At 39.3% G+C, this 14,543-nt stretch overlaps 1 protein-coding gene across 1 annotated transcript; it reads right to left on the reverse strand.

The window, feature by feature from the left end:
- Positions 1-548: 548 nt before the first annotated feature.
- Positions 549-14,117, reverse strand: cbsb (cystathionine beta-synthase b). Its single transcript, XM_034129152.1, has 14 exons — positions 13,981-14,117; positions 13,157-13,263; positions 11,954-12,088; positions 11,763-11,842; positions 10,988-11,192; positions 10,711-10,802; positions 10,411-10,524; positions 10,221-10,305; positions 10,009-10,114; positions 9,337-9,414; positions 9,134-9,268; positions 2,199-2,307; positions 2,016-2,100; positions 549-691 (listed from the first exon to the last, which is right to left on the reverse strand). The coding sequence occupies exons 1-14, from the start codon at positions 14,115-14,117 to the stop codon at positions 549-551; spliced, it is 1,611 nt and encodes a 536-aa protein (XP_033985043.1).
- Between the last annotated feature and the right edge of the window lie 426 nt (positions 14,118-14,543).

A 14,543-nucleotide genomic window follows, 5' to 3' on the forward strand; every position in this document is an offset into this window, starting at 1 on the left:
AACTTATAATGAATGATTTTGATATGAAACAAGTGTATGAAAAATGTGTGGCCATGATAACTTCCTTTACTTCTTTTAATACTTAAAGGTGGGGTAGGTCCGTTTGAGAAACCGGCTCGAGAAACACTTTTTGTTATATTCCATGGAATGCTCTTAACATCCCGATAGCAATGAATATCTTAAGTGCTTTGACAATAAATCCATAAAAAAATGTCATCTGTGGAAGCCGTAATACTGTAAAAAGCACGACCAATCATTTTAGTCGGCCCGGCTAAAATAACTGGATGGCCTACCTGCCTGTCAGCCTTCCATCTGTGCACAAACTTATCTTGCGCCCTCATTGGTCATGTGCGCGTTCGTGTGTGTTGGAGGAGGGGCTCTGTAAGGAAGTGGCAGATTTTTTCCGGTTGTGTATTTTCAAATTCTAGCGCACTCAAGCTGGTTTTCTCCAAAATTACCTACCCCACCTTTAAATATATAAAAGAGAGAGTACTTCTGTGCTGCCTCATGGTGTGCAGGAGGTTATAGATGTCTTCAACAGGAAGTGCTCACAGAGACGGTGTGTCTGACAGCGAGCATTCAGAGGACGAGAGATCCAGCATCTTGTGTGTGGTGATGTGGTTTAGGAGGTCAATAGGTGTCACAACACTAACCACCATCTGCCTCTGACAAGTTGACCCATCAGCCCCATCTGGAGAGACAGAGTAGACTGAAGTTACACTGACAATACTCTCTAAAAATCCTTAACAACAATATCAGCCTATACAAGCACATTTAAAGTGGACACCATTATCAAAATGAAGCAGCAATTGTATCACCTTCACACCCAAAACCATCACTACTGATCAGCTCAGGATGTGTGTGCATGTTGTCATCCCTAATCTACCATCTACAATTAAACAAATGCAAAATTCTTAAGAAAATGCTATCCGGCCATGATTTTCTTTTAAACCATATATGGACACATGTTAAACTGAGAATTGAGTTAGTACAAAAAAACGTTTCCTTCAACATCTAAATGTAAAAACAGTGTCTGCACGTACATGATTCTGCACAGTGAAGCTTAAGTAGGCCTAAGTAACAAAAGAGGAAATGTATGGAGCTAATTTCCTGCCATAACTCCACAAACAAACTAAACAGGTTTTACAAATGCCTTATGATTCACTAACAAACACAATGTGGTTTGCAAATACAAAACACCATCTACAAACTAATGAATTTAGTTTTGCAAAGAAAAAACGTATCTATCAAACAAACACATAACATTTTTCTAATAAATCATGTTTCAGAGACAAATTCAGCTTAGGTTTTACAAGTACACAACTTTTTTTTACAAGTGCACAAATTTGTTTTACAACTACAACACTTTGTTTTACAACTACAAAACTTTTTTTTACAAGTACAAAACTTTTTCTTCTCACGGCGGAATATTACTGCCAAAAGTCACGTGACTCAGTCACGTGACTTTTGGCAGTAATATTCCGCCGTGAGAAGAAAAAGTTTTGTAGTTGTAAAAACAAGTTTTGTAGTTGTAAAAATAAGTGTTGTAGTTGTAAAAAAAATGTGTGTACTTGTAAAACCTATGCTGAATTTGTCTATGAAACATGATTTATTAGAATAATGGTATGTGTTTATTTGATAGATACGTTTTTTCTTTGCAAAACTAAATGCATTAGTTTGTAGATGGTGTTTTGTATTTGCAAACCACATTGTGTTTGTTAGTGAATCATGAGGCATTTGTAAAACCTGTTTAGTTTGTTTGTGGAGTTATGGCAGGAAATTAGCTCCATAGGAATGTCTCTTTTTTTCTAGGGGAAGGGAGACTTTAAAATGAATATGTGAGTTTAAAGGCACTTCAATCAGTGTGCGAAAGGCTCCAGGCTTTTTCAAACACAGCAACAAATGTCCCTGTTTTAAGATTTCAGCCACTAGGTGGAGTCCTTTATCAACCCATCTGTGCTGCTGAGTTGCAGAAAAGCAACAAGCTTACCAACCTAAACAAAATAGTATCTTACTCTGAGCCGCATCATTCACCACCAGGGCGAAGGGGTTGGTTTTGAGAATGTGGGACAGCTTGCCCAGGTTATCTGTCAGGTGCAGCTGGGAGAACAAGTGTAGAGAGTCCATCATGTAAACATGTTCACTTTGAATGCATGGAATGTTATAGTATGCTAAACAATGTGTTTCTACGGACTGACCTGTTTGTAATGCTTGCAGAGCACCTTGCTGACAGCGTCTGAGAGTTTGACCTCTCCAGCCGTCACAGAGGACAAAATTGTTCCCAGAGTCACCATCCCCTGGATCACACTGTGGAAACACACACACAGATAATATATTAGCTATGACACAGTTCCTATGGCTTTAAATGAGGAGTGTAAACTGTCTGTACCGGTATAATGATATCAGTATTCTGATTAAATGTTCGGGAAATTTCTGGAAGTCAAGTGTAGACGACGACGTAGGTTTACAAATCAGAAGTGCACATTCAAAAAGAGAAAGCGGTACCACTTTACAATAAGACTACCCTTATAAAGGATTCATACAGGGTTTATAATTAGGTTATTAATTAGGTTGTAAACACTTTATTATTAATTAAGAACCATTTATAAACCAGTTCTAACATAGTTTTCATACATCAACACAGGCTCACTATTTGGCAAGATGACTAAGCCTTATATTGGCACTAGCTTACTTCGTCTTCTTCATCAGCCAGCATCCTTGGTATCTGTTGTTCACTGAGTTGATTCCTCCCATCCATCTTGATGTTTCTTGGCATCTCTTTATGACCATTTATTTATTAGTTACTAACATTTATAACTGCCAAAAGGGAGCCTTGTAAAGTGTTAAACAAATCACCATTTATTAATGAGTTACTACCATTTATAAGTTATATTAAAGCTCCCATGTCATGCTTTTCCGGTTATTACCCGTCCCCTTGTGTGTTATGAAGGTTTTTATGCATGTAAACGGTGTGCAGAGTCAAAACCCTCAAAGTACACCCTGTAGCGAGTAAAACTCTAACACAGAAAATACCTCCCCAAAACGCCTCGTTGGAGATACGTCACTGCCCATTTGATTCTTCCGGGTACCGCATGATGTCATGCGGTACCCGGAACGAAATGGACCAATCCCGAAGAGCTATGGCCACACCAGCAGCGGCGTGTTCCTCCTCCAGAGGTTCGAAGAACCGGCATTTCACAGACGAAAGCTTCCAAAACATTGCCCAGTTTGAGGCCGGATATGCACAGCTTGTTTGGACCGTTTGGAGCAGGGGAAGATCTGGGTATACAACCTGTAAGTTTGCATTGTTATTTGTGTATTTATCAAACAAGACTGTTTAAATGTGTAAACTGTGTTGGACTGCTAAGCCATTGACACAGTGCTAACTGTGCTAACTAAGTTGCTAGAGTTTCCATATATCAACTCTAATATCAGCAGATGGCCTTGCATACATGTATCTCATAGCAGGAGAATGTCTGCATTCACACACAAAATACCTATTGACAGTATACTCCGGGTGATTTGCCGGTCAGTCGCGAAACGTAATTACATTATAGCTGGCGTAGCGATCTAACACACGGAGCTAGAGCTAGTTTTGGTCAGAAAAACATTTTTGTGATGCTACGTTGCTAGCGTTTAAATATATCAACTACAATGTCAGCAGATGGCCTTACATGTTTGTCATGGCAGGAGAATGTCTGCAGTCACACACACGGAATACTCATACAGTATACTGTACTGTGATTTACCGTACATTGTGACCGTACATATACTGCATGTAGCTAACGAGGCTAGCTGTATGCTAGCGCAAAACAATGTATTCATGCAAGTTACATTGTATGGTAGCAGAATACCCGTATACGATTGCAATTATAAACACGTTATTGCTAGCCTAATATGAACCACTAGCTTTTGTTCATAGTAGTTTTATTACACTGCATTATAGTTGCCTTTCCTCCAAGCTAACGTTCATATCGTGTTAGCTACCAAGGTAAACAAAGCTAGGTTAGCATATTAGCAGGCAAGCTGTTCATTACACAACTACTACTAACTAATCTAAAACAACTAAGTTTCTCTAATATTTTGTGATTTGCATTTGATTTCGTCCAGCCAGATCCTGGCGGACAATCCATGACGGGGAAGGGATTCTACTACTACTGAGGCTTCGTGCTAAAAGGCACCGCACCGCACCGGCTGTGCGCAGGCAAGAGGAGGAGGAATGGATGATATACCGTGTGTATATATGTATATTTATGTTCATTTTGTACATTTCTAAAAATAAAGTTTAATGGAAATACTTAGTAGGCCTATCCTTTCTTCCCTGAATTCATATATAGCAAACCATGATTTGATTTCTCATCAAACAGTAGTAGTTTATAACGGGTAAAAATAACTTACTCTTTGTTATGAGAGTAGCTCGTAGGCCACAACGGAAAGACAAGGAGACATACACGAGTTTACAAAACCACGGCACATTTATTGTGGTAAATGCAAAGATAGGTGGTTGAGAGGATCGCAGAGTTAGTCTTCCTGCAGCCGCTTTGGAGAGAGACTGTGTCCGGAGGTGTCCGTGATCGTGCTGATTAGCCTCTTCAGCTCCACCCCATCGTAAGACAAAGGCCCTGGGGCCGTCACACTCTTCTATAACAACAGTTAAAAATATATATGTATATAAAATATACCGCTGTACCGACGCCATGATAAGACTGATGTTACGCTGAGAGCAGCCGGGAAAAGCACTGACATGGGCGCAGCCTCTCTGGTGGTTGACTAATCAGAACGAGTGGCCGAGCTGACCAATCGGAGCACACTAGGCTCACAGGGAGGGGGGGGCAAGAGCTCCAACGAGTCGTTTAGTGGAGAAAGTGAATACTGCTGAATACACATGCTTGACAGAGATGCTGTATGCGAAACCAATGTGAGTTTGGAAAATTGCACAGTATAAATCTATTTTAGTATACCTCAACAATGTAATTATGATCAGTGGAAATGGCCATGACATGGGCCCTTTAAGCCTTAAAGTTATGCATAAATTAGGGCGTGGTCACATTGAGTGACAGGTATGTCCAGTGACTGCTGCTGTTAGATTTCTGCACTGCTAGCAGCTCCGTGATGCTACAGGGGCTCAGCCTGCTCAACTCATCCGGGGAACATAACTTGAACTCGGCCGTGTTTGTTTTGCTGGTGCCTTGTGGACTATTCTTCATGCTTCTATCGGACTATTGTGACTCGCTCTGCGGTTAAAACAGACGGTGCATAAATGCGGTTTTGCGGTAAGTGAAATTCGAGAACTTTATTTATGTGTGGCTTATGTTTTGAGTCAGCTAACGTTAATGAATGTAGGCTTGGGTTAGCATGTAAGCAAGTGGTAGCTACATCTGTGCTAACGATGCTAATCGTAGCCTCCAAGTTAAAACGTAATAGAGAAGTGTTAAGGATTAAGTGGGATAATACTGTAGAATAAACGGCTTCTGTTTGAGGTTGGTAAAATAAGGTCATCCTTGTAAGTTAGATAGATATTTTATGAGGTAGGTAACTGTATGCATGCATCGCTAAGGTTCATTTAAATTCGCTATGATCGATCATGTAGACAAGCCAGAGGTGGGGACTCGAGTCACATGACTTGACTCGAGTCAGACTCGAGTCGCATATTTTTGACTTGAGACTTGCTTGACTAACATTGATAAAAGACTTGACTTGACTTTGACTTGGTATTCATGACTTGAGACTTGACTTAAGCTTGAGACAGATGACTTGAAAGGACTTGTCTGTTTAAAATTAAATATTTGCGTTTGTTTTTGTAGTGAGATATTGCATTTAGTTTTTTCGAAAAACGTGATTGGGTGATTATAGCGCCGTGCGCGCAAACCTGGCAACCCACTAGACGGCAGGACCGTCAGTTAACATGGCAGCGGCTAGCGTTACTCCACAAATAGTGAAGATGGATTCAAGGATTATGTTGTTGATGACGCTAATAAGAAGAGAGCAGCGGTATGCAGGGTCTGCAGCATAAAGATCAGTGACACGACCACCACAACATCCAACTTCATTCGTCACTACAAAAAAAATCCACAGAGAAAGGTGCGTGAATGTGTTGTGTTAGCTAGAAAGCTAACGTTAAGTTTAAGCTACGTTAGACTTGGTTTCAAATCGATTAAGCATTACAAAGAGAAGACAAAACGGTAAATGAACACTAGAACCGCCAAGGGATTCATTTTGACTAACCCTGATACTGACGGGCCGTCAGGAGAGGGAGAGAGAGAGAGAGGAAAAAAGATGCCTCGTTTATTTCCCCTGTGTTATCAGAAGTTACTGTAAACTGTTGAATAATGTAGTTCATCTACTTTTAGTAGTTTGTTTCAATGTTTTAATTATGTTGTTTTTGTTTGTAGAAGTGCATCATTCCTTGATTTATTGTAAAATGAATCTGAACTTTTTGATCTGTTATGATGATAAACTGAAGCAATTTCTAAATTAACCCAATTAAGTGAGTTTTAAATCGTCCTACTTAGTTTATAAGGAAATTATGAAGAGGAACAAATTAAATGATTTGAAAATGATATCTATGTAGGTGCTGACGCTGTTGGCGGTTCTATTGTTAACAGAAATTTAAATTAAATATGTGTAATGGCAAATGCCATATATGATTTTCTTACCTGGAATTCTGCCTTTTTGAACAGACTTTTTGATTGAGTCCTAGCTATATTGTCTGCAGTTCTAGGGTTAATATGAATCTAATATGATTGTCATCGGTCTAAATTAGATTTCAAATGATTAACTGTGTATGTAATGAAGATCATAGTGTGGGTTAAATCCATTTTCATAACCACTGTCTTTTAACTGATTTAAATGCGGAAACTGGGCTTATTCATCAGAATTTCGTAAGACTTGACTTGACTTGACCTGAGCAATGACTTGACTTGACTTGCTTGACTCTCACCACAGTGACTTGGGACTTGCTTGATACTTGTAGGTCAAGACTTGAGACTTGCTCATGACTTGCACATGTAGGACTTACTCCCACCTCTGGAAGGTAGTCAATCGTTTTGTTGACAAGACAGTAGTGACGGCCATCTTGGTGACGTGTGTTGTTGACCAGAGATGTAGTTCATTGAGCGTTTCACACAAACAAATGTGTTACTTCACAGTTTTACGACACATTTTTTTTTTTTTGACTTGCAAAATTATCTTTTAAATTGACAAACATCATATGTGTAATTCGTGGCACAATTCAAACGGGATCGATAGATAATCTTTCTCTCTCCATTGACTTCAATACATAATTTTTCCGAAATAAGGTCCCATGGAGGTCCACCGGAAGGGGAGGGACTTCGCCACTCTATGTGCGTCAGTAGTTGCAGGAAAATTATGCCGTCTTAATCTTCGTCTTGTGTGCGTAAATGAACGTGAGTGTTTGTCCACAGTGCTGCCTGTTATGTTGTTCTACACTTTATTATTATTGTGATAACTTCTGTGCCGATGTGGCTTAATGCAGAGTCTCCGTGCTCATGTGATCTGTGCATGCTGCGTGCATATTTATTATGGCAGCTCAGTGGCACAGACCTATTATTAATGTAATAGGATGTAATTTATGTGGATAAATGTTTATGTGGCGTTAAAGGTGAGATATTATGTGTTTACAGTTCATTTATTGCTCCGCTACTCGGCTACCGGAAGTAGCATGTCTGTAGCGTTTCACAATAAGAGCATCGGCTGCCGCTTTCCGCCAACCGGAAGTGGAACGTTATTCATTAGCGGTAGCTTAACTTTGAATCTCTGCGTGTCCCTCGTAATGAGTGTTTGACATTATATGTTAATGTGTTTATGATTATAAGAGAAGGGAGACATGTTGTATTATAGCTTGTCTAGATTATTATTTCTATAGGGTTTGGCATTATTATGTATATTATTTATGTATGCATAAGTTATCTTATATTGATTGTATTTTGTTTATTTCCCTTGTAGGAAAAACCACACACAGACAAATATCTGTATGTCTGCCTAAATAAGTAAAGAAGTCAAGCCTCATCTTAGCTCCTCATTTCCTCTATTCTGGACCTTTGGCCTTAAGTGGTGTTCTGGCCGACACACCTGCGTGAACCTAGTGATAAACACAAAACTAGTGCCAACACTGAGTTATCTCTAACTCTCCACTACAGTCATACTAAACAGTCATTATTTTGAGGCCTGATTTTCTTCATGTGTGTTGCTTGGTTCTGTTGCATCTTACTTTGCATTTCATGTGAAAAATGTGTATTAGGTAAGCGTGAATGTTATAACTCATTCATAAATGGACATGTGTATTAAACTTAAAAACAACGCACCCTTTCAGTAGTTATAAATGTTAGTGACTCATCAATAGATGGTGATGTGTTTCACACTTTACAATAAGGCTCCCTTTTACCAATGATAAATGGTAGTAACTCATTCATAGATGGTCATAAGAGATGCCAAGAAACATCAAGATGGATGGGGGGAGAATCAATTCAGTGAGCAACAGATACCAAGGATGCTGGCTGATGAAGAAGACAAAGTAAGCTAAGTAGCCAATATAAGGCTTAGCAGTACAGATAAATGTGGGCTCACTATTTGGCAAGCAACCGGTCACAGTTGCCCTGTTTATCTCATGTCTTATAAAAGCTTATTAATGATTTATAAAGTGTTCAAAACCTAATTAATAAATGAATTACAAACTATTCGTAAACCCTTTATAAGGGTAGTCTTATTGTAAAGTGGTACAGAGAAAGCTATGAACATGGACAACACAGCTCATAAATAGCATATATAGCAGGGCAAAGAAGACATGCAGACAAAGCTCATGAGTGTGAAGCTGATGTTGTGCTTACAAACTGCAACCAACAAAACCTGATCATTGTGCCTTTAATGCAACTTGAGGAAATGTCGGCTATGCTGATGAAATTGGGCTATATAACTTAAACATAATTTACTTTAATGATTTAAATAAATAGTGGAAGACCCAGGGGTTTCGATAGTGGGAAAATATATATATTTTAAATTAATGAAGTCATTTATAGTATATGTCTTTAAAAACAGCAGGTTGTGCTATGAGAGGAGGACCAGATAAAAAACAAAGTATATGAAAACAATCAAACATTCTTTTGAAGAGATATACCCTGACTTATCGACGACTGGGGCCTGGTCGAAGGCTTTCTCCTTCAGGATCTCGATGGTTTTCTGGCAGGATACAGACGGTAACACAGTGAAGGTGGCAGACAGCTTCAGACACTGGACCGTCATGTTCCACCACCTTAAAGAGAGGAAGTTATTTGACATCTGGATAAGGTTTCCCGTTAGCCTTATGATTAACTTTCTCACCAGGGTTTGAGGTCCATTGGCTCCTCGGGGCTGAGGAAGCCCTTTTCACACATCCAATTGTCATTCAGGAACTTTGACCTGGACGTAGCAATGAGTTTGTGCACAAAACAAAACAGATAATTGGCAACTCTTGTTTTTGACACAATACCACGTTTTGGTTAGGCTCGAGACTAAAGTTGTTACTTTCCATCATTATTAGGGGATGCAGCCAGCAATGTGTTGTTGTGTGTCTTCCCCTAACAGCCAGGCCCTTTGGTTTAGTATCAAAGTGTCTGTCCTAGTAACTTCATCATGGTGGACAGGCAAATTAAAACAACAGATAATCCTGACTGGACACTCACTGCACCATGTCCTCTGTCTGTTTGTTTTGTGAGCAACTATTTATTTAGCTGAGATCACAAAAGCTCAAAGATGTATAAAAAAACAAAAATAAATTAAGAAAATATTTAAATAAATGCAAATAATTATTCAAATAGAAACAACAACAATAGAATCCAGTAATCATAATGAGAAGCAGCCAACGTTCAGTAGAAGACACCAAAACAAGGATAACAGTGAGGCTCAGTTAAATCAAGTATAGTAGAATTAGCACCATGTTAATTGGATGTTTATCTTTCTGGGTGTCAATATTATTAAGTAATGTTACGAGAGTTCAGTAAATCTGTGTCTTACATGTAGTTGCGGACAGAGTCTGCCAGGATGACCACGCAGCGCTGTCCCTCCTCCAGCTGCTGAGCCATCTTCACTGCTGCTGCCATGGCCGAGCCAGAGCTGCCACCTGCAGAAAAAAACAAAAAGGAATTCAAACTTAATGAGAGGGAACTAATGACTGTAGCAAAATGTACAATATAAGGAAAACCTGAACCGTATCATAGTGATCGTACCACAAAGAAGGCCCTCTTCTCTGATCAGCTTGCGACACATGGTAAACGTCTCCATATCAGTCGATTTATACCACATGTCAACAAGCTACATGAAGGGAGAGGGAAACACATGATTATTGCTCAGTGTGCCGATTAAACCAAAATGTGTATCTTGCACAGTTTAAATGTATGCATGCACAAACTCTCTCACAGATCTGTCCAACACTGTTGGGATAAAGTCGTATCCAATGCCTTCCACTTCATAGGAAGTCTTATTTTCATTTGATCCAATCAGAATGGAGCCCTCCGGAACCACAGCAACTATCTGAAACATAGAAAACAATAGTGAAAACTGTAAACTCTGAAGTGTAAAAATGTAAAGTCAGCACCACCGCCCTGAAACATAAACTCACCTGAACATCACGTGTTCTCCATACAAATCTTCTAATCGTTTTAGCTAAATATAAAGCAATGAATGAGGTTCTTAATCACAATGAGGTGTGTGTCTTGCCTTGACATTGGGGCACCTCTCCTTCAACTTCCGAGCAACACCAGTTAGTGTCCCGCCTGTGCCAACTCCTGCCACCAACATGTCCAATTTCCCTGGAAGCAAAAGCAACCCTTTCTTTTCCAATCTTTAGGAATAGTTTAGCATAAATCTACACAGGACACTTATGGCTATTCCTTGTATTTGTTTTACACATGTTGGTCTTCTAAAGGACTAAGCATAGAGCATCACTGAGCTAAATCATATTGTGTGGACTGCCGTACAATGTTAAAGCACAAACCACCACACTGCTCCAGTATCTCTTCAGCTGTGGTGTCGTAGTGAGCCAGAGGATTGCTGGCATTACGATATTGGTCCAGGATGTGTGAGTTGGGTATCTGGCTCTTCAGACGCCACGCCATGATTATGTGAGACTCTGGGGAGTCGAAGGCAGCAGCAGAAGGTGTGCGCACTACTTCTGCCCCGAGAGCTCTCAGCACATCCTCCTAAAAACATATAGTGGAATTACATTTCATTAGCCACTAGTCTATAATGCACTAGTATTGATCATTAAAGGAGGACTACAAATTTACCATTTCCATATCTATTACACAATTACTATATCAAAACATCTGTTTACAAAGTCTCACACTATGCTTTCAATATAATCAAAATCTCATTCATCCAGTCACTACTTCACAAACACATACATGTTTGCATTAAAACATGTTATTTAAAACACTTCAACATAAATAGTCCATGTGTGCGCAGCGAATCTGTGAGACAATGGACAAGTCCAATGTATTAAATCCTGAGCTGAAGTGAAATTCATTTGGGAAGTAGTTAAATGAGACTTGGATTGCTCTGCATGCATTTTGTGAGGGTTGGTCAACTCATGTTTTGATATAGATTTGCCGTTGTTAAATGTGTGCTGTTCTCTTATCCATATATTCTTCGTTCATCATGGAGCCGTGCCAGAAAAACTATGTTTTTCTCCAAAAATGTAAGCTAATGCAGGATGAGGATCTGACACATGATTATTTTGTTGGTAATATTCCTTTAAAGGAGTTGTGTACCTTCTCCATGCTCATCCTCTCAGGCATGGTTATGATGCATCGGTAGCCTTTCACTGCAGCTGTGAGGGCGAGGCCGAGACCTGCAGACGGCCAGAGGAGAATTCAAGCAACGTGCCATGTTCCTTTAAGTTATAGTTTTCTGTGTTCTCGCCTTGATAACAAGCTGTTCCTACATCTTTCTTTACAGGTACCTGTGTTGCCAGAGGTGGGCTCGATGATTGTATCTCCTGGTTTGAGGATCCCGGCTCGCTCAGCGTCTTCCACCATCCGCACGGCGATCCTATCTTTCACGCTGCCGCCTGCATTGAAGAACTCGCACTTGGCTACTAAATAACACATTTAAAAAGAAACATGAGTGTTGAAGTTTGATTCATCGTCTCTGCTATTATTTTATTGTTAATCACTGTTACAGTATAGGATGCAAAATCCAACAAGTTAGCATTGCAGGTTGCTTTCTTCCTTTTTCCCAACATAATTTTTTTGTGTATAGTATTATTTTAAGTTATTTAATCGGTTAACTATAACAGAACAGAAGCTTGTTCAGTTTTTGCAGATTATCTGATCAATTAGTGACAGGGACGGCAGGTGTGCATCATTATTTCATCTGAACAGACTGGAACTAGTCTGACCAAGTTGTAAAAAAACCTGTGTGACATCCAATTCAAGTTTCATTCAAAGATATTTTCTTTGCATGCCAGCAGTAAATGAGGAATGTTACATGAAAGTGTTGCTTGTTATTCCTGTTATTTTGTTTAAGAAAATGTTTTCTGTCACTTTACTATGGTATTTGTTTGTGATAAGTGTTAAGGAATAATTCTTCTAGATATCTAACCTTTTGCTCTGTGACGTTTTATGATCTACTCTGACGTCTGTTATCTCCTTTAAGGAAAGGCATTGGTGCCATATGTGTTGTTGTCACCAGTTTGTGACCGGTCAACTTGTCTGGCACGAATGGTAATTGTTGTGAGAACGCTAAGGCACTTCCTTATCGGTGTTTGTGGACTCTAAGATGTGAAATCTTTGAGGCCATGAGTGTCGGACGCAGGTGGCTCAGTGTTCCCAGCTGTTTAGTCTACTCCTTCAGAGATGTTGATTCTCTGTGAACCAGTTAAAAGGTCTAGCATAGAGAGAGGCTCTTCAGAATTGACGTGGCAACTCTACCGTGAAGTCGGAACCTCTGACTCTTTGACTTGTGATGTGAATCCTCCGGCCGAATACTCTGAATATACCCATCAGTGTTTGACATCAAAGCTCCAACTCTCACCGTGTCTCCTTCCTGAGTCGGTGACTCCATGCATTGCTACACAGAAGTTTCCTCCACAATAAGTCAAAGTTGTATTATTATTATATAAAGCTAAAAGTAACGATTTTACCAAAAAAGAACGTTTACTTACAAATATCACACTTGAGTCCAAACTCTTTAGGGATTCTGTTCAAACGAACCAGAGGTGTGTCTCCAATTTTTCCAAGGATGTTGGGGAGGATGCTGGGGGGCTCCATGCTGTGATTGAGTGAAAAAGTTACAATCAGCAGTTAGTAAATACAATAGGATATTGTCACTTTACCTTATGAAGGTAATTTACATGGAAGCAATCCTGTGGAGTATTTAACCACTGTTATGGCCATATTGAAGAATGTTTTTATGCCAATGGGTTCTTACTATTCAACAAATCAACAGGTGGTGGTGACATAAACACAAAAACATGCAAACAAAGGCAGGGAAGAAGAAGACTGCAATTTCATAAACACTGATGAGAGACAGTACCAGTTTCAGATTTCAAAAGGTTTGGAAAATAAACATTGCAAATTCTTTGAACAGGTTTGTTGGATGGATACACAAAATGCGTCTTATTACTTTGCTTACCAAAAAACTCCACAGAGTGTCTTTAACAGAGCAGAGTTAGCATTAATGTCATAGTATGACAATTGTAATTAGCTACAGCTGTGGTTTCCCTGAAAATAACTCAAAATCTGCAGAAATGGCTTGCTAACACAGCTGAGTCTCTGTTTAAAGTTGTTTTGTATTCTTTTGTATATCTGTTTTTATCTATTTCACTTTTTATATGAATTCCCCTCACAATGTTTTTGTTATGGACTAATTCATACTAAATGATTAAATTACCAATAAGGTTTTCAAATATTGATTATTTCATCACTTTAAAGTGATTATTTTAACAAAGGCAAATATTGATTTCTATCTGACTAACATCACCCTCACCGTGCTTGGAGGCTGTGTGGAGACTCTGAAATGAGTGCATCCAGGCTCCAGGTACATCTGCTGGGCACATCAGGGCTGATCCAGTTCCACTTGTCAGCAGATTTGTCTCTGTAGTCCGGCTCAAAATGACTTCCCATCCCACTCTCATGGTGAGATTCAAGCTCACCTTTAAGACAATCCTGTTCTCCATTTGCAGATAACATGTGACGACTGGCAGACATTTGATCCTGACTGATATCTGCTTTTATAACGTTTGCTGGAACTGGGCAAAGGGTAGAAACTTCTTTGAAAACATGTACTTAAAATGTACTGCATGGATCACCTGTATGGAGATAGGAGAGGTACTACAAGCAACCATCAAACATTAACAAAATCCTGACTTTAATCAATAAATAGCATGTTCTCTCTACTTAAATCTGGCCCAACATGTCCTGTACTTAAGAGTTTGACTCAGTTTGGACTTTGTGAACTAAACGATTATTTCACAGAAAGGTTTAAAACAGTTGATTATATCACCAGAAAGAGAGATGCTGTTCTGAATATAGAAGTGCAATTTAGGAGGA

The sequence above is a fragment of the Trematomus bernacchii genome, unplaced genomic scaffold (genome assembly GCF_902827165.1).
Source record: "Trematomus bernacchii unplaced genomic scaffold, fTreBer1.1, whole genome shotgun sequence".
NCBI classification, from domain to species: domain Eukaryota; kingdom Metazoa; phylum Chordata; class Actinopteri; order Perciformes; family Nototheniidae; genus Trematomus; species Trematomus bernacchii.

Coding starts and splice junctions, on each gene's coding strand:
- cbsb (XM_034129152.1), bottom strand. CDS start 14,117: ATGGGAAGTCATTTTGAGCCGGACTACAGAGACAAATCTGCTGACAAG. Junction 11,193..11,762: donor AGAGGATGAGCATGGAGAAG/GTACACAACTCC, acceptor ATATGTTTTTAG/GAGGATGTGCTGAGAGCTCT. Junction 9,269..9,336: donor CCAATGGACCTCAAACCCTG/GTGAGAAAGTTA, acceptor CCTCTCTTTAAG/GTGGTGGAACATGACGGTCC.